The following is a 20,852-nucleotide window of genomic DNA, read 5'->3' as shown; positions in this document are numbered from 1 at the left end:
GGCCACACAGACATGGGTGGTTGGGGGGGGGGGAGGTATAAATGCAGGGCGAAGTGACAAAGTTGCCAGAACAGGTGCCCCTGCTCAAAACGAGTGTTGCGGGATCTCGCCTTAAAATGGAGCAGTATGCTGGGGCAGAAAAAGAAAATTGTGCTCCATTGGGAAAGCTTAGCCGTTCCCAACCTGTGGGTCCCCAGATGTTGTTGGACTACAACTCCCATCATCTCTGAGCTCTGGCATTGCTAGCTAGGGGTGATGGGAGTTGTAATTCAACAATATCTGAGGACCCACAGGTTGAGGAAGGCTGTAAGGCTTAGAACACGGGTGTCAAACACAAGGCCCGCGGGCCGAATCCGGCCCGTCAGACCTCGTCATGTGGCCCGTGTAGCCGCCGCTGGCTGCCAACCTTCACCTTTTATTCTCGCTTTTTTTTTTTGACACAAGAAAGTTTACATGGTGCGGCTCCCTACTCGCCTCCCCCCGTTGCTCTTAAGGACGTGGCTGCTGCTTCAAATGTCCCCGCGTCTCTCAACTTGCGCCTTCTTCGTTGGGGGCCGAAGCGAGGCGGGCAGCTGGCTTCTCTCTCCCGCTCACTGCTCAAAAAGAGCAGGCGGAAGGTCAGGTCTCTCCGCGCCGCAGAGGGGGAGTCTTTCTCCTTGGAGAAACTTTTTTATTCCAGCCTTGGATCTTCTCCGGGGATGCTGGATCCTCCCCGCCCACCCCCCAAACTCCCCTTTTCTTCCAATCCTCAGCCACCTTGGAATCCCTCTTGGTGGGAGAAAAGCGTTTTTGGCTTCTGCGGAAGGTTTCCCTTGCTGCCACCGCCACCAGCAGCAGCAGCGGCAGCCCCGTCTGTCTGAAACGGCCGCTGTTTGGTTTAATAACACAATTTTGTTATGTCTGCTCAGCTCCGGCCAAGCGGCTCCTTCTCTGCGAGCAGATCCATGCACGTCCACGTTACATCGGGGGGTTCCCACGGCCGTGCTTCCCGTGTCTCCCCCTCCGCCCTCCACCGAGGCGCGTCCCCTTGCAACATCTGAAATTATTTTCTCAGAAACGCCAACTTTGGGGCTCTTCTTTTCTTCTCTCCCTCTCTGCCCCCCCCCGCTGCTCTCACGCTCTCCCCCCTCGCCAATGAGTGGGAGAGAGAGAGAGGCACGCGCGCACACTCCAAACACCCTTAAAATAAATGTAAAGTGGACCGTCTACATTATTACAAAAAACAGTAATAATTGAATGCAGTGACAATAATTTATGATAATAAAGAGTGGACGCATAGTCCTACAGATACAACCGCCCCTTTGAGGGTGACCAAACTGCTGATGCGGCCCCCGATGAATTTGAGTTTGACACCCCTGGCTTAGAATATCTGCATATCTCTTGGTGGTGACAAAAGGTATGGCCAATTGCATTATTAGAAAAACTGGTTAAAGAAGTAAGGGCATTAGCCAGGACATGGGACTGATGACTTCCTTGAAGTCTCATATCCTTCCATGACATTTTCAATCAAACATGGTATTCACCAGTCACATCTACAATTATTGTGTAGAATATTTCCTTGATTCTCTGTTCCGATATTAGGAAGCACAGAGGGGAGTTTACTGAGGGGAGTTTACTGAGAGGGAGAAAGAGAGAGAAAGAAAGAAAGAAAGAAAGAAAGAAAGAAAGAAAGAAAGAAAGAAAGAAAGAAAGAAAGAAAATGGCATTCCCACTCAATGATTGTAGGACCCACCATACTCCACGCCCTTGCCTTGAGGATCTTCACCACCTCCACAAAATCAAACTGGCTGTGCCAGTCAACCTGGGGACTCCTCCTCTGACTGTATGAATGTGGGGGAGGGTTCCAAGACTGACAGGAAAAGGCAAAAAAAAAAAAAGGAAAGAAATATTTTGGTGTTTTATTTTTTACTTTTATGAGCACATGAAAGAAGGAAAGGTAAAGCCTGTAAAGGGGAAACCCCACCCCCAGGAAAAACTTGTAGGGAAGAAACAAAAAACACCCAGACAGTCTCAAATACACCAAATACACCAAATTTAGGAGGAGAAACAATAGAAAAAGAAAAACCACGCATAAAATGTTCGCATATAGGGATTTCCACCAGAGGGGGGGGGAGCAACACAACGCAACCGCAGTCAGGGTTTAGGACTGGAGGGTGGGACGCCTCCTCCTACTTGAAGAAGCTCTGAAGATCCTGCCACCGAGCCCAGAGGGAGGCTTCATCCTGTCCGCAAAATGCCTTCCAATCTAATCTAGAAAATGTAGCATTTGCCAGCCTAATCGATCAAAGAGCTGCAGTAGGATAGCTGGCTTTGTAACTCATGAAACTTGAGTTCTTTGCAGGGTTTAAGGATGGCCTTTGGGGAGAGGAGGGCACATGCATAGTGGGCAAAAATTCAGCATGCTCACCATTTCTAGTGGGAATTTTCAGAGAAGGTATAATAGCTGACATGATAGAAGTTTATAAAATTATGCACGGCAGAGTAGATACGAGATTTTCTCCCTGCCTCGTAACACTAGAACTTGTGCACACCCAATGAAACTGAACGTTAGAAGATTCAGGGCAGAGAAAAGAAAGACTTTCAATTACGGATCCCACAGGAGGCATCAATGGCCACTAACCTATATGGCTTTAAAGGATCATTAGACAATTCATGGAGGAGATGGCCATTGATAGCCTATGATGGCAGCAATGCTTCTGAATGCCAGTTGCTGGGAACCACAGATGAAAAGGTTCTGGTGTTTGGGTGCTACTTGGGTGCTACTGGGTGGCCAGTGTGAAAACATGATGCTGGACAAGATGGGCCACTGGCCTGACCCAGCAGGGCTCCTCTGATGTTCTTGTGCATGTGTCCCTTCAATTCTGGGTCTCAAGCATTGCTGTCATTTGGGGTTTCTCTTAAATCTGAAGCAGAGTTCTTCAGTTGTCATTATGCCTCATTAGAGCACTGGAACCATTAAACCAAAAGAGCCAAGAACTCTGGTGATTCAAGCGCACTGTAAAAGGAACTTTAGCAGCTGCCATCCTCCCCGCACCTCCCGCAGCCCCCCCCCCCAGGAAATCAGGATACCCTTCTCTGCCTGCAGACCAGTTAAAAGCAGCTTGTTCTGGTCTCTCTGACGCTTGGTTCTAGGCACATTCAACACAAGGCCAGACTTCCCAGCATTTCTGTCATGTTTTTTGCAAAATGTTACTAAGTTAAATTTATCATTGGCCACTGGGCCAAAGCTATCAGAACCACCAACAAAAGGTGATTAGATTTCCTTCAACACCCAAGACCTGCAACTCTTGATTCATTTAAAGCTCTGGACCAGAGTGGAAAACGTATTTCAGCCCAATGGCCCTATTTCCTTCTGGGGAACTTTCTGGGGCCTACATATCACTGGTGGGAGGGCTACAGGGGGAAATCGGCAGAGCAACAAATGTGTACTTTACAAAAGTGCAGCAGGCTTGTTCCCTTACAGGCAAGAAAAAGGCACAAAAGCAAGAGTTCAAGGGTATGTTCCATTCAGTCAAAAAACCCCAAGGGGGGATAAGCTGGCTGATGCAGGGTGTGGTTTGGATAAAGTTCAGAGGGCCATAGAGGTCTAGGTGATCATATTTGGCCCCTGGGCCCAAAGCTCCACATTCCTGCTTTAGACAATGCCAGTATGAAAACCCAGTACCCGCTGTACCTTGCTCCCCACCCCATGGCACTGCACTGCGAGTTGCTTCCTGAGGTTCCAGTACTTGTCGTCCCGTTCCCCCCCGCAAAAAAAAACCCCAACTAGATCATGTGGCAGGCTGATTACATGTCATTTTCTTCGGATCAGTATTCCTCCAAGATATGGTGGTATGATTAGATGGAAAGATTCATGCAACAGACCTTATCCACCTGGTTGCAATATGCATGTGTTCTGCACCACAAAAGCAGCAGGTAAGCAGTTGTGGATGTTTGTGAAAGCAAGACAGAGTTTCCCCATTTCCGGTACTAGTTTTTAATAATAATATGTTTTAAAGGGTTTTTAAATCATTTTTTAAAATCTGACTAAACCTCCAAAGATTAGAGAAGCAGCAAGATGTACAGGCAGTGCATACTGCTCTACAGGGTGTGCAGGATCAGAGAAATGGTGTTGCTGGATCCAGCTCAGCTTAAAGCATAAATGTATAGTATAAATCCTTCCTCACTCACACACAAAATTCACAATGGCATCTCTCTCTACCTGTCTTTTTAAATCCAGCAAAACTTTTGTGACCGTGAATATGAATGGAAACACTTGGGATACCTTTGTCTTGTTAGGATGGATATTTGTTATTTTTTTAATTGGTGTTCGAATAGCAAAAGTTGAGTTCCATGAACTGTTCTATGAACTGAATTGAAGGTTCTCCACAGCAATTAAAACTAGTAAACCTGCAAAGGAAAAGCTGCTGCTCAAACTGAGCTTTACAGGGAGCTGTTGGAATGGATGAACTAACAAGATCATAATCCATATTCAGGTGCATCTCACAGTACAGTGGTACCTTGGTTCTCGAACAGCTTAGTTGTCGAACAAATCGGCACCTGAACGCCACAAACCTGGAATTGTTCCAGTTTGCGAATGTTTTTCAGGAGCCAAACATCCAACACAGCTTCCGCTTGACTGCAGGAAGCTTCTGCAGCCAATTAGAAGCCGTGCCTTGGGTTTCGAAGGGTTCCAGGAGTTGAACTGACTCCTGGAACTGATTAAGTTTGAGAACCAAGTACCTCTAGTTACGAACATAATTCGTTCCAGAGGTCCATTCTTAACCTGAAACTGTTCTTAACTAGAGGTGTGCTTTCACTAATGGGGCCTCTTGCTGCTGCTGCTGCGCCACCAGCACGCAACTTTGCCCCAAGTTCTCATCTTGGGGCAAAGTTCTCAACTTGAGGTAACTCTTCCAGGTTAGCGGAGTTTGTAACCTGAAGCGTTTGTAACCTGAGGTAACACTGTATAGAAAATGCAGCTTTTGGGAAGTACATTTGGCCATGATGTATATGGGTCATAAATATTAGTGTTTCAGGAATATTACTATTCAGACAAAGTTTATGGTTTATCAAAATCTAGGGGTCTCTCAAATCTCCAGATCTGGCACTGGTTAGCTATATCAAGAGCTTGACTTGTCGTGTTAGCAAAGCAGCACAACAGAAATTAATCCATTTTGGTCACTTTATTAAATCAGATATTAAATAGCTTTAACTACCAAACAGCACTTCGAATGGTGAAAACACAGATAGCGTATTGCCATACTTGAATGCTTCTCCTTAGAAACACGTTTCCAGTCCTTAATATATATTTTACAAAACAGCCTTATAAGAAGTGACATATTTTCTACAGTACTCTTATGATATTTAATACACAACTGAAAAACTGTCTTAAAAACAAAATAAAAACATAGGCCAAGTCTTAACAGCTGTATGATTTCAGCAGCCAAAGCTGGTCAAGGGACTGAAACATTACTATGCAAGTGGGACAAAAACATGTACAATATCACAATACTAAGCAAAAACGCTTTACATCCAAAGGAATAAACAGGTTACAAAAGGTGGAGAATTTAGCAGGCAAAACTGTATTACGAGCAACAATTTATCATCTTATATAAGCTATTTCAACTAGGTAAACATTTAAAACAAATATAAAAATGAGTTTTTTTTAATAACTGATGACATTTCTGTCATTAAATGTTGGTTAAAACTTGACGCTATACTAAAAAGCACGTTATTATGCAGCTATATGCCAAGTGAGAAATATGTATGAAAAGTGGTCCAAGTTTTAGTTCAATGCTTCTTGTCTCCAAGACATCCTCATCCACACCAGTTGCCTTTTTTCTGTTGTTGAGGTTGAGAAAAAGTGTTGTCTTTAAAAAGTTGGTGAAAACTTTAGTCTCCTGAGTTGATGTAAAAATGCCACTCAGATTCCCAGCTCTATTTTACAAAATGTAGGAATATCCTGGGCAGCTACCATTTGCCTTCAAGCATTTGTCAAGGAATCTCTATTTTCAGTTTTCTGAAGCAAATATAGCAATCTTTGAGCATTTCCCTTCTCACCAAATTAAAGAAATGAATCACACCACTAGCTGAACAAGGGCTCAGGATGTCTTCCCATTGTTAAAAGAGCTGAAAACAGCAACTTATGGTTAAATCTGCTGCAATGATCAAGCTGTGTTCTATTACCAACCAAAGGATTTTCACTGCAAAATTGAATCTTTCCCAAAATTAACATTGCCTGGGTGCTGACTGATTCACTCAGATAGGAGAAATAAAACATAACCATTCTTCTAGAATGATTCATAAAGCCAAACTTTTATTATTATTATATATTTATTTATACCCTGCCTTTTTCTCTGACAGGGACTCAAAGCGCATTATAGATAAAAAATAAGAAATTTTAGACTACAAATTAGCAACTCTTGCTTTTTCAGTGGTGTGAATCCTACCTAGCGTTCATAAATCTCCAAAATAACCCTACTCTTTACTTGCTCCTTCTCCAATGCCTCATATGCACCTGTCATTTAATTTTATGCCTGTGTTCCAATAGCTGTATTTTCTTCTGGAAACATCAGCTAGACTAATGCGAGAAAAAGATTTAGTGGGTCTTCATAAGCCCAGAAAACAGACAACTATTCCACTTTCATGTTGTAAAAGCAGCTGTTAATGAAGCATAATTATTTGGAAATTTACTTCTCCCTCCAGCACAGAAACAAACAAACAAAAACAAAAAAAACCAAGCTGTTTCTTCCACTTTCATATTTATATTTTTAAAAAGGGGGAAATAGGGTGGGAAAGGAATACAGGGTAAAATGAGATTCTTATCTATAAAACAAGGAATTATTTCACAACTCTTGACAGTACTGCAAACTGTGAAAGCACATTCCTTCATGTGGTTAAAGAGCAAATTGTTCTAGCCATTTCAAAACTGCTTACTGAAGACAGGCTCAATCCCAACCACTGCCACCATATTTGAGCGCCAAAGTACCAGGAGAATATTTCTCTTAGCCTGTCCACAACCATCCTACTGCCGGCAACAGGATGAGACCCTAGCACCAGTATAAAGGAGTCAAAAAAATGTGCTTTGCATCGGAACGAGCACATGGTAGAAGTATACTGGTGAAGGATAAAAAATTATTGATATTATTCCATCACATACATGAAATAAAAGTGGCAGAAGGCTAGAGGAAACAGCAACTTCTCAGGCTTTAACTTAAGGCTGCAGAGAGTTTCTAAAAAAACCTGCATGACTTGGAAGTTTAAAAGCAGTAGTATTTAAAAATATTGCACTCAGTTCTGTTTTAAGATCATTTTAAAATCTTATGGTTTTTTCCCCATCACAAATTCTAAGATTAGAATAAATTTCCGTGTCAGTTCTGTCTTTACACTTTCTATTTTGTGAAAGATTATAAAAAGTTCCATAATTTGAGGAATCAACTTTAACCAAGAACTCAGCTGTGCACATTTGTGTGTGAGACAACCAAAATATACAGATCTGTGTTACTTCACTAAGTTTCTCCCATTTAATGGCTGTTTTTATGGCTATTAACAGCAAGCATAGGAGTTTAAACAGGAAACCTGTACAGCCCCTAATGTTATGGAAAGGACCTGTTTTCACTGAAAACAACTGGATATCTCCTGTACTCAACACATGTAAGAAGATTCTAGGCAACACCACTAAATATCGGGGAGGGGGCATTATGTCTTATTAAAACAAAGTGAATAATTACAATGGAACGTGCCGATTAAGCTGGGGGGGGGGGCGGAAATCATTCAAACTATTTAAACAGTTGAGTTCTGTTAAGCCATTGATTCCTAAAAAAATAAAAAAAGTTCTCTCTCACTCTGTGATTTTAACAATCCTTAAAAACTTTTAGTGCAAAATAATCACATTGGTTTCCCTTGGGATGGTCCTGGGCCTTTGCCGCTCATTGGAAGAGGAGCCCGCTGCAAGGGGGGTGGGTGCTGCATTGCACCAGCAACAGATTGATACATCCCTCTCATATCTATCTGTTGGAAGTTGGAAGGATTCATAATCAAACCCGGCTTTGGCATCATTGCATGACTCATGGCTGCTTGCTGAGCCACGTGCTGCGCTGCTTGCTGGTAGGTCAGCTGCTGTGGCTGCTGCTGGCTGTACTGCTGATGGAGTCTTCTGCTCATCAGAATCCTCTGAACACAACCGATTAGCTGTGGAGGGAAAAGTGGAGCTGTTATAAGGGCATGGCCTGTCTCAATAATGCCTTTCCCTTCAGCCACAGTATCCCTGACAAATTGATTTTAACCTGAAACTTGATACTTGTTGCAGCGCTACCACCATCACTAATGTGGCGGCATTTTCAAGCTAGTGACTGGAGGCACCAGTTAGCAATACCATTTCGGACCACAGTCCCCTAATGACTCACCCATTGTGTTGCAAGCAACCTTTATCTTGGTTGCCATCGGGGCAAGCACTCTCTGTGAAATTGCTCCCATATATCAGTTACAACATTCTCTCCTCTAGTACCATTTTCCATCTCCACCCCACCCCATCCAGCAACCTGAAAATTCTTATGTGAATGACCAAGCAAGTATTTTGTGGCAAACACCACACAAGAAAATACTTCCAGTCTGACAGAACGCCTGGGAAAAAGTTTCAGGGTTCATAATATAACATGAAAAACCCTGCAAGACCTTATATAACATGCATGTAAATTCCTTAGTGTTAAGAAGCACTGATTTCCAGCCAAAAGTATTTGGTTAGCAAGGAGGTGAACTTGAAAAGAATATAAAAAATGTCTGGTGAAGGACTACTTCAGTTCTGCTCATTCAAGATTGTTTATATCTATTTCTAAAGAAATTGATTTTTCTTTCAGAAGTGCTATGAATTATATTGACTTTATACTGATCATCAAGGTCTGCATAGTGCTTTTAAAATAAAATACAGAGAATGAAACAAATTTCCTTGTTGCAGTAGTATTTACATAGAAGAATTATTATTATTATTATTATTATTATTATTATTATTATTATTATTATTATTATTCCACCCTTCATCACTAGATCTCAGGCTGGTTCAAAGCATAAAAATACAAGAAAAAAACACAAAATACATAAAAAAGAAGAAAAAACACAATATCCTCCACCCCCTACCCCAAGGGCTCAAGAAACAGATTACAGTGGTATCTCTGGTTGTGAACGGGATCCGTTCCGGAGGCCTGTTCACAACCTGAACAGAACGCAACCCGTGTCTGCGCATCGGCGAGTCGTGATTCACTGCTTCTGAACATGCATGTGATGTCATTTTGTGCACCCCAGTTCTACTAAAGCTTAAAAATGTACCAGAACTCCAACGTATGAGAGCCTTGGTAGAAGATAAGGTTCCTGAAATTACGATCAATGTTGCCAAATTCTGTGTAGCCGCTATTAGGCGTAGGAAACAAGAGCTTGCCAATGTCAATATGCAGGCAAATACTTAATTCTATTCATGCTGCCTAATTTTAAATTGCTGTTATGGCCTAATCTGCATTGAAATTGTCCTTTGTCTTTTCTGGTGTTATGCTTCGCTGACTAGCTGTACGAGTCAATCTGGTCTGTGACCGTTTAATAAAATTTGATTTGATTTGGTCATTTTGCGCATCTGCGCATGTGGCAAAACCTGGAAGTAACCTGTTCCGTTATTTCCGGGTCACCATGGGACACAACCTGAAAACATGCAACCTGAAGCAAACGTAACATGAGGTATGACTATCTCTGAAATTCTTACAACAGCCTTGTTAAGTTAGGGCAGCAAAACTATCTTCATATTACAGGTGGGAGGGTGGATGGAGGATGAAAGCAAGTCCCCCCCCCCCCCACACACACACTAAGCAGTGATACATGCCATCTATAAATTAGCTTATGTGGGTTGATACTGATTTAAAAAGGTTTTTTTGCCCGCAGATTGTTCCAGTCAGCTTCTTCAATTTTAGTGTCTAGGCCAGTTTCCCAAAGTTGTTTAGTAGCTGAGCATCACTCAGTGGCCAGAACACTGAGTATTTTATGTAGTGTCAGCAGAATTTTTTTTGGGAAGGCTGAGTTGTATTTAGAAATATTTTTTCAGAAGATGCCATGATGTGAGTGCTTAGGATTTAATTGCTTGGTTTGAAATAAAATGTATATAACCTGATGTATGAATAGCTAATTCACATTGTACCCTCTCATTTTTTTCCATAATTTGGTCTGCTGTAATAGAGTTATCCTTTTTATAGAGATTAACCAAAGTATATAGGCCTTTTTCTTTTTTTCACATCAACTTGGGTTTGTTTTTGTAGGTGAGTACATGGAAGGATGCAATGCAACTGGGATTAACGGTGATACAGGTGGGGCTAATTTGAAGACCCAGTATCATTAGATTTTCAATTCTGTTGTTATAACTAGCTCTCATTCTTGAGCCATATAAAGCTCCTGTTTTCTTTAAAATAAAAATAAAAATTAACCTTTTCAGTACTACATATGGTTAAAACTCACTTGAACTGTACCTGTGCATGACATCTTTTTTTCTGCAGCAGGATTTCTTGGCAAGGTGATAAACACCCAGCTCTCACCAAGCTAAATCTAAGCTGCTAAAAAAGAGCTGATGCAGATTAGGAGCAAGAAAGGCAAGCTGCATCACACTATGTAAATTACAGCTCAAGCAACTGCAGGGATGCCTCTAACCTGCAAGTGAGACCTAGGGAGGTGTAAGATTGATATCCACAATGCTAATAAAGGTCTTGTAAGCACTTGGGGTGGGATAAATCAGTTAATAGCTCCCCTTTTCAAATGTGCTTCTACATTACTGCCCTGTTTGTTTTTTCCATGTGTCTACCTGAATCAAGAAGTGTTTGTGAGTCTTACCATCTGCTGCTTTGTCAGGACATCATTATAGATGGCCTCCCGGCGCTTAACATCCAACTCCTGGGTTGCTTGTCGGCTTAGAGCTAAAGACTGGACCTGGGACTCTGTGAGCGTCAGATTCTCCTTCCACTGCAAATGAAAACACAACAGAGGGTTTTAGCAGTAGTTCTTATAGAGCCTCTATTTGTTCTGAAATGTGTCAACAGAGAGTTTTTGCCTTGAGAATACAGCAACTCAGTTTTCAAAAAATGGTCTAAAATAAATCTGCTGAGATACTGCAACAGACTGCTCTGGCTGAAGACAGGCATAATATGGGTCACTGGGATTTTTCCTTCATGTGCAGGTTTTGTCTATCCACATATTCTTCATCTCTACTCGAGTGTCTTGTTTGGTAGTAATGCTGTAGAGAAGGAAGGGGTGGTGCTTGTTCCAGTTCAACAGCTGCAGAAGGGCTGCTTGGAGGTCACCCACCTTGGACAAGACATGTGAGAACAGGTGAGAGCAAGGTGTCCCAAAGGTCTTGGATATCAGGTGGAGAAGGCAAACTGAAAGACGGGAGGAGAAGTAATGGTTCTCTGGGTAATCTACCATTTCCTCAAGGATTATGCCTGCTGAATGTACCAGGGCTACGATTCTAAAGAGGATCTAGGGTTCTAAAGCGCTCTGTTAGGCACCTCTCTGAACTTTGCATGCCCAACAGATATGTGTAATTTTCCTCTTTGAATGACAGCTGATAGACTGGGGAGAGGGAAGGGAAGAAGGGAGAGAGTACAAATTGCAAAGGGATAAGGACTATTTGGAAATGCAGATAGAGAAGTATCTGGTATTCTGCAGAAATGTAAACAGACAGTTATTTTATTAAGCTGCTCATAAAAAGAAGCATTCATAAAAATTAAAGTAGATCATGCTGATACAAAATTATGCAATTACAGTTTCAGTTCATAATATAATATAAATCCTAAATCTTTTACAAATTGAAAATGGCATATTTTGCTTGGCTGCTGACAGGATGCTGATTTGGTAACATTTTAGCACAAACCTTATTTATGAAGTCCTCCCCCCCCCCCCCCACAAAATATATAGATGTCATCCATTAAAATAAGTGCCAGAGTTGACAATCATTGTCTGCAACAGTCTTAACATAACCTCATGTACAACCTACAACCTGCAACTCCAAAACACTTAAAAGCTCCACTGATTTTGACTGATGGATTAGAAGTATGTGCTTACATCTCCAAAGAAAAAAATAGAACTTAACTATGGCTGTATTGTGTTCAGATGTCATTCATCCCATTTAACTCTTAACTGAATACTATGCGATATTATAACAGAAATCAGTTTAGAAGGGTTTATTTGGCCAAGACAATAAAGAAACAAATTAATGGAGTCATCCTACATAGGCCTCCCTGAAAGAAAGCTCCCCCAGATACAGAAGGGTTGGGCAACCTAAGGCCTGTGGGCCGGATGCGGACCAAATGCCTTCTAAATCCGGCCCACAGATGGTCCGGGAATCAGCGTGTTTTTATATGAGTAGAATGTGTAATTTTATTTAAAATGCATCTCTGGGTTATTTGTGGGGCATAAGAATCCATTCATTCCCCCCCCCCCCCCAAATATAGTCTGGCCAACCACATGGTCTGAGGGATGGTGGACCGGCCCATGGCTGAAAAAGGTTCCTGACCCCAGAGATACAGTATAGTTTATAAGTAAATTACCATAGGACTGGGCTTTTTAAATGCCTGAAACAGATTTCTTCCTCACAGCACTGCAGCCAATTGATTAATCTGCAATCTCAGTATTACTGAAGGAAGGGGGGAAAACATATTGCAAGCTATAATCAGCATTTAATGCAGTTCTCTGAAATGTATGCAAAAATGGCTCTTATCAGCAGTGAGTTTACTTACTATACTGGAAATGATGTCTTCAAGGGGTTGAATTCTTGCTCCAGTAACATTGTTGGTAGCTTCCAAAACTTTTTCTCTGCCTTGATTAATGAGGTCCTGAAAGAAAAGTATGATTAAGAGTTGCTGAATAACTATAGATTAAGATATCTACAAATATAGTGAAATTCCATTCCTACCTAGCTTCTTTATAATGCTTCCATGATACAACTACCATGTCCAATCACATACATGTCTAATCACATGTTGGGCTACTGAATGGAAAATAATTTCAAACACTACTGTGTTTCTCACGTAAACAATTTAATTGTGAGAGGCAACTCTGCTCCTCTGGTTTTTATTTAACTACATTAAGGAGTAACTTTCACAAAACAGCCTAGAAACGAGCATCTTTCAAGTCAATGCACACAGCACTTTCATTGTGAAGCAAAAGAACTAGGTTCATTGTCGGGCGCAATAATATGACTATGTAAGGCATCCTCAGCATGAAGCAACTATCATGTTAATGGTATTTGAAACTTTCCCACCTACCTCAAGCTGCTGATTGCTCATAGCAGACAATGCTGCCAAATTGAAAGGAATATATGGAGCCTGAGCATTAAAGTTGGTGGGGAACATGTTTGCCCCCATTGGCATGTTGAAACGCATCGTCAGGCCCTGAAAAACAGAGGTAGCTCTTCTGAGTATTCAAAGCTGAAGGTTTGAGAATATATGACTGGTACTCACCTGAATGATCACTGCAGATGGTGACAGCAGTCACGAAATTAAAAGACACCTGCTTCTTGGGAGAAAAGCAATGACAAACCTAGACAGCATCTTAAAAAGCAGAGACATCACCTTGCCAACAAAGGTCTGTATAGTTAAAGCTATGGTTTTCCCAGTAGTGATGTATGGAAGTGAGAGCTGGACCATAAAGAAGGCGGATTGCCGAAGAATTGATGCTTTTGAATTATAAGATTACTATTAGGTTGGGCTCTGGCGCCATCCCCTTGAAGAATGTAGGAGTGTAGTTTAGGAAATAGGCTGCTACCTTCCTCAGTTCTGCAGACTCACCAAGCACAGGTAGACATCAGTCATCACAATATGCTTATTTCAATAAACCAAACCAAAATTTTGGGAGGGCTTTCTAGTAATTGGACGGGAAAGGAGATGTTTGGTCTTTTACAGATAGAAATGGATAACACTTATTTTTCTGGAAATACAGTGTACAGTTTTGTTTAAGCCCCAAACCAAATGTGTGAAATCATAGTAAATGCCTTAACAAGGCACTGAAATGATATATTCAGAACTGGGGCATGAAGAATTCCTGATTTTTGCTTATCTTTATTTTAACTGTGTCTTCCTTCTTGTGTGGTTTATATGAAGCAGTGCTTCACTGCCAATCCAGTCAATAACAAATTAGTAGTACTGGGGTAGGGCAGTGAAAACAATAAGAGCTCTTCACATTTAACAGCCAAACTCTACAAGGATTCCTCTAGCAAATGCATTTTTTGATCACAAGCCAAATCCATCTACTAAAGTCTGTCTATACTGGAAACTCAAGGCTCCTGTTTTCTGAGGTATACCTTGCCCAAACATACTGAAGATGCAGAACAATTGTCTGAGTCACAGAACGAAATTGATCTAAATGGCTTAAGGCATCCTACCTTCTTTTCAGCTTCATATTCATCCCAAGCCGCCTTCCTCTCCTCTTCAGTCAATTCTTCTTCCTCTTTGTGGTCCAGGAGGGAATCATGTTCATGATAGCCCACTATATGTTCTTTGCAGATCTGGAGGAGTTCAGCTAGAATTGTATCCTGGTAAATAAAAATGCCAGAACATTCAGTAAGCACATATAAAAATTCTTTAAGGGCAAGTGGCAGGTCCTGATGCATGCTTCTCATCAGGGGATATTAAAGCAGCGGAAGGAGGAAAGTTTGTTTCCTCAGCAGTCTCATTTCTATGGCCTAATCAAGCTTTTGGTGACATTTAGCTTTTGAAGTCCAATTTGGTTCCCCCCAGGCGGGGAATTCAGTTTTTAACTGTGCAAATGCACTCCTGCCCACTGCAGAGACCTGGGCATCCAGCCTCAAAGCTGATTCCAGGAGCACACCCGAACTGTGAACCTGTTTCAGGGGGGAGGTGTTACAGGGCTAACAGGACAGATAGGCACCTCGTCTTCAGGTGAGATATAACCTCCACTTTTAAGTCACAAACCCCCAAACACATCCATAGAATAAAACTGATCACAAAGCATATCAGTAACTGGGAAGAACAAAAAAGTAGAGTAGTAAAACTATGTAGATGGAAGTTGAAAAAAGGCCAGATTCAAAAATTAAATTAGCACAAAGGAGCTCTCTTCCATGCTACGTAAGAGGACTTAAAATGGCTGGAGAGTTCTCAGACATGCATTTGCCTTCGTTCCTATGGTAACAATACTGTTGAATACAGTGCAATTTAATCCATATATACCATGCCAACAGAGTCATCAAAATGTGGTTTAAATTATACGCAACTGGGTAGATCTGCATTTCTTTGTCTGAAATGCAACTTGTATTCAATAAAGGTCAAGGCTTGAAAGGTAAAAAATTTATAAACTATTTATTTATGGTCTCCCACAATTCAAAGTGCATGTTTAATGAAGGAATTTGTGTTAAGATTTATTTCAAAAATGTAAAATCTTTGCTAGAATATTGATGTTACAAATGGCTTTTATACAGTATCATACAAAATCTCCCTAGCTGCTTTTCAAATCTATACATTAAAAAATTCTAAGTTTCAGTGTAAAGACAGCTTGAGCAAAACATGTGTAGAAAAGTAAGAACCACAAAAGTATCTCACTAACAAGTTCAGCTTTGGGACACAATGTATGTCCATCTTTTAAAGCCAATTTCTAAAAAGTTGCCCTCCAAAATCATCTCTATTTTCCAACTTATTTCCTCCCAAAATAAAACTTTGAATTTTTTCATAAAGATGATATCCCAAGAAAGTTTTCAAGTTGTGTTCTTTCAATTTTCCTTTAAGCACAGGATAAAAATGTTTACTTTTTCAGTAATTTTTTCAGTTGAGATATCACTTTAGATACTTCTCAACTAGTGAGTTCATGAACCAATCTGAAAGTTGTCCAATAATTTCAAGCTCATAATCTTAAGAAGCACACTGCAACATCTCTTTCTATTTAACACAGGGTTAGGCAATGAAACCAACCTGCCAAATATTCAATCTTCAAATTGATGAGTGAGAGAAACTTGTTGGGTGCAATACTATCAGAGAATGTAACATTAATTATGTAAGTTATGTAATTTCACCACAGCAGATAACAAGATGAATAATGCATTTTGGCAACAAATACCGTTTAGAATGGAAAGTTATGCCTTCTCAACATCTCTACTCAACAGTACTTTTTAAAAAAACTCAACAACCACCCACCAACATGCCCCAGTAAAACATTTCTTAATGTTAGCATGATTCTTGAAACATTGTTTCAATGAACTCTTCAGTAACACTTCAATATTGATAGGAATATTGTTTTCTGATGTGAATTGCACTCAACAAGTCTCCCTTCTTTTCAAAGCAAAGAAAATACAATGCAAATTGTTTTGTTAAAAAAATTCCCACAACCTTACATATCATCTGCAGAGTGAAAGCATCAACCGCAAATACCCCCTCATTTGCTGGATTGATTTCCATTCCAGACATGGTACAAATAAATGAACTTTGGCAATTTTCGCTCTTTTTGGAATTTTTGCAATTCATCAACATCTATACTGTTCAGTACAATACCACATTCAGCAATATCTGGTTTCTTTATCGCACACTGTGGTGTAACATCAGTACTTATGGAACTAAGCATGGAAACAAACTAAGGAGAGCTGAAGGGGGTGGGGACTAGGAGTTGTGACCTTTTATATTCAATTTACTTTTACCAAAGTGACCAATTAAGGGCCAAAATAGTGAATCTAAAAGGCTGAACTTTTTGTTCTTGTATAGATAGAAAAAATGTATGCACTGATTATTAATTTTTTTTTAAAAAATGGAACCCTAACCTGCAATTCTGGAAGCTTCACCAGAAGTTAAGCAGCATAGGAAATTTGTAAAATAAGGTAAAAACACAACAAACTGCTGGCAGAGCTTCAGGTGCGGCTGCAATGTTCTAATCATTAGGACTGCTTGGTAATGTAGTATTAAGTGCAACAAAGTGAACCATCACTAGATATTATGGGAGTGGTGAATCAGAATTCGTCAGGGCATTCTATTCAAGGAGCAATCTCCCAGGACTCAAAAATTAGCAGGCAATAAAAGCCAACAAGAGTTCCAAGGAATGTACAATATGGACTGGCACTGAGACATTGTTAGGTAGCTCTCTTGATCAGGCAGCAATAAATCAAAATGAATGAAATGAAGTATGTAAGAGTTCATAATGTACAACTGAGGACTCAGGTGTTAAAAAAGGAAACTTGGCAGAGAAAGCCAAGCCTGCTAAATAAATCCTCCAGGAAATGAATCCTCATACACATCTGAGAACATTATTAAGCCATTATGAAACTAAGAAGCTGGATGCTGTGCAATCCCATGAATGAGGCAAGAGCACAACCCTTCACACTTTGAGGCACTTGTCATGGGAGTGACTTGCAAAAACCACTTCTGCGAATTAAACTGTTATGTGGAAAGCAGTCCAGGGATTAGCAGCAGAATGATGACTCCATTTCATTATTTTTCGCAGGTCATGCCTTTTATTCTGGTGGAGATTTTGTAATGCTAACCCATCCCCCACATTTCCTACTTCAATTTCAAAGTGCCAAATTTGCAAGTGAAATGCCTGGACTTAGGAAATGCAATGTAGAAAGAAGACCTGATTTGTCCGATCTCTCCAACTCTCTGGTTCATCCAATCTTGCCCCCTCCCTCCCTGCCTGGTTTCTGCCTGAAAATGGCTGTTGCCTACTATCAAACAAGCAAGAAAATAATTAAGTGAGCAAACTCCTAGTGTTCTGAGTTTATAGTGAGGATCAGGCATAATTCTTTTCACATAGCGAGCAAGTGGATCGGGACCTGCATGTACTGCTCAAGACAGACGGAAGGGCTAAAAAGATCCTTGGTTTCATTCTGCATGACAATTCATATTTACTCCCTGCTCCCCCCACAAAAAGGCACATACCTAAATATTTTGGTATTGTAGGTGCTAACTGTACATATTGACTTACTTTTGGTAACATAGGTGTATCCCTTTTTTTCTTCTTTTCTGAATTAGGATCATCCAACAAGTCTGGCTCAAAAGTATACAGCTCAGTGAGTTCATTCATGGTAAAATGGCGTTCAACCTGTTGCTGATCAACCACCCGGAAAGACAGTGACTGTTTAGTTACTTGACGATCGTAGATCTTGTCTTCCATTGTTCCCTTCAAAACAAAAATACATTATAATTTATGTCCACACACACATATGAGAGAACCCAACCACCAACCCAGAGTTCCCTCAATCTCTCTGCCACTGTTTTGCAACACACACACACACACACACACACCCTACTGCTGACGAACGAGATACCCAATGAAGCTGGTTGGCTGTAGTTTCAAGATGAAAGAAAACACTTTAACTCACCTGATGCAAAAATATGCCACTCTTTCAAACCTTATTGAATGCAAGGTGGCAAGTACGTAAATAAAAAATAAATTAAAAACCTTTCAGAATTCATTGCAGTGAAACATGTGGTGGCGGCTGCTGGTTCAGATGTCTTTAAAGGGGGAAATATGACAAATGTATGGATAATTGGATGGAACCTCTGTCTTTAGAGGTACTGCACCACTGAGTTGCTGAAGGGCAACTTTTGTGTGTTTCCTAAAATTTCTGAGAATGTCAAGTCACACAGTTTGAAAGAATATACAGTGGTACCTCGGTTTAAGAACTTAACCTGTTCTGGAGGTCCGTTCTTAAACCGAGGGGCGCTTTCCCTAATGAGGCCTCCCGCTGCCAGTTCCCTTCCACCTTTTGGATTCCGTTCTTAGACCGAGGTAAAGTTTTCAAACCAAGACACTATTTCCGGTTTTGTGGAGTTTGTAAACTGAATAGTTCATAAACAGGGCTGTTCTTAAACTGAGGTACCACTGTACATGGTGGGTATGGTTGATTTTTAGAGCTTCATGTTTTCTTCTGGAAACTTGCTTCAATTTCTTAAGTCTAAAACTACACTGAAGCTAACAAATATGAGAAGACAAAAAACAAGGGTGAATCTAGTCATACCACACTATTTTCTAGAAGATATTGTTGAACTTATCTAGAACCATACACACATCACATGGAAAGCATTTAATTAAAACCTACCTGAGCCAAGAAGCGGTACACAAACACTGGTTTATTTTGCCCAAAGCGATAAACCCTGAAAATACTCTGGATATCATATGATGGATTCCAAGAAGCATCAAAAATAATTACTCTATTTGCAGCCACCAGGTTTATTCCAAGGGATCCTGCTTTAGTAGAGATAATAAACAAACGGCCTCTGCAAAAAGGAAAGTAAATTTTAATTCCTCTCACAATCATTCTTAATTCATTTAAACAGATACTTCCCTCCCCTCCCCAAATCAAAGGAATATTCATTAGTTTGAGTGACAAACAAGATGGTGGTTGTTTAAAAATGTGATATTATTGTGTTTTATTTTTGCAATATTTATAGTGTGTAGTATTTTTCATCTACTGGGAAATTCTCATGCCCATAGACAACCTTGTACCTTATTTCACATTGGCCCATAATTTAAATTTGTTGCTTAAGTGAAAACAACACTTAGCAGTTACTGTAGTAAATACCACTTTGATGTAATAGTAAACCATGAGAGCAGGACGGAGCAGATGTGCCCATAAGGAGCTCCGAATCACCAAGCCATGTCCCAAGGTATCTGAACAGTTTGTCAAACTAAAAAGCAAAACAAAATTTTAACAGGCTGTGGTGATTGTTGGTTATACTGCTGAAGCAATCTACTATATAACTGAAGCAATCTAATATAACTGTGGAAGACAGTTATAAATATACATCAAAAAGTATGAGTGGAACACTTGAAATCTAGGAAAACTATATTTAGTGAAACAGACTATGTGCACACGATACTAAACTCGTTTATCTGGGTTTTTTTCCTTTTCTTTTATCTGTATTTTATTTTGATGTTGTGTCACTTTAAGGCAATTCTTTTTTGTATAAAACACCTAACAAATGCAATAAGAAACAAACATGGGGGGTGGTGTCAGTGCCACATAGGTAAGCCTGATCAAAACTGAACAAAGCATGGGGGTTGAACGCTCCCCGTCTCCCTGCGAAACTGCAAGTTACAATAAGGATTACCTAAGGATTTATCTACTTTTTAGTTCAGCACTCACATGCAGAGGAATACTAGAGAGATTTACCTTACTATGGTCAAAAATTGTCTAAATCCACACATGTGTTGTGAACAGCAAGTTTGTCACATCAAAGGGCGGGACATGTGTCAGCACAAACCTATAATCAACTAACTCAACAGGAAGCCTTTAACGTAGCGACAGAAGCCCTTTCTTAAATGAAATCCAAACATCAAATGCATTTCTTCTCATTAAGAGAGGAAGTAACTAATTATGCCAGCAGCAGGGACCAAAGCAAGGCCAGAAAAACAAGGACAGGAACTGAGTGGGTTAAAATAGGCCACAACTTTATTGATGGCAGATGGAACAGCAGGAACAGCAACCCCAAGTCTCAGAGTGCTGGACTGCTGCTGTTGCTAAGATGGCTATTGGGGAAGGACAGTTACTAAGGACAGTTACTAAATGTATGCTGCTCCACCCACTGTTGTCAACTAGTGTGTGTGGCAGGAATATCAGCCCCCAAATTGAACTGGCCCTTACCCCAAGGCCCCCAAAGGAGGGAGAGGAAGTCAAAAGGCACTGAACAATGCCTAGGATGGATCCCCAATAAAAGACCCAGGAGTTAATAAGAGGGGTGGGCAGGGAATTATGTCTTAGGTCTACTCCAAACCAACTGCGCACCACTAGCCAATGACAGGCTGGCTCAGAACAGTCACATGGACTCTGGGTGTAGTAGGATGGCCTAGCCCAACTGGGTCTTCCTGCTCTCCCGCCTTCTGCGTGGTCTGGTCCCAAAGGAGATTCTTGC

The 20,852-nt window shown here is 40.7% G+C and overlaps 1 protein-coding gene across 10 annotated transcripts in view; it reads right to left on the bottom strand.

Annotated features, from left to right (window-relative positions):
- Positions 1-5,150: 5,150 nt before the first annotated feature.
- Positions 5,151-20,852, bottom strand: part of ATRX (ATRX chromatin remodeler) — a 90,362-nt gene continuing 74,660 nt past the window's right edge. For all 10 annotated transcript variants that reach the window (XM_083423283.1, XM_083423286.1, XM_083423288.1 and 7 more), the window contains 7 exons: positions 19,040-19,217; positions 17,923-18,117; positions 14,387-14,536; positions 13,272-13,397; positions 12,744-12,839; positions 10,840-10,968; positions 5,151-8,172 (listed from right to left, as the gene is read on the bottom strand). In XM_083423283.1, coding sequence (XP_083279409.1) covers positions 7,870-8,172; positions 10,840-10,968; positions 12,744-12,839; positions 13,272-13,397; positions 14,387-14,536; positions 17,923-18,117; positions 19,040-19,217 — 1,177 coding nt within the window. In that variant the 3' untranslated portion in view covers positions 5,151-7,869. The remainder of the gene's footprint in view (positions 8,173-10,839; positions 10,969-12,743; positions 12,840-13,271; positions 13,398-14,386; positions 14,537-17,922; positions 18,118-19,039; positions 19,218-20,852) is intronic.

The sequence above is a fragment of the Podarcis tiliguerta genome (assembly GCF_965153285.1).
Source record: "Podarcis tiliguerta genome assembly, chromosome: Z".
Classification (NCBI taxonomy): Eukaryota; Metazoa; Chordata; class Lepidosauria; order Squamata; family Lacertidae; genus Podarcis; species Podarcis tiliguerta.
This window is presented reverse-complemented; position numbering and strand designations above follow the sequence as displayed.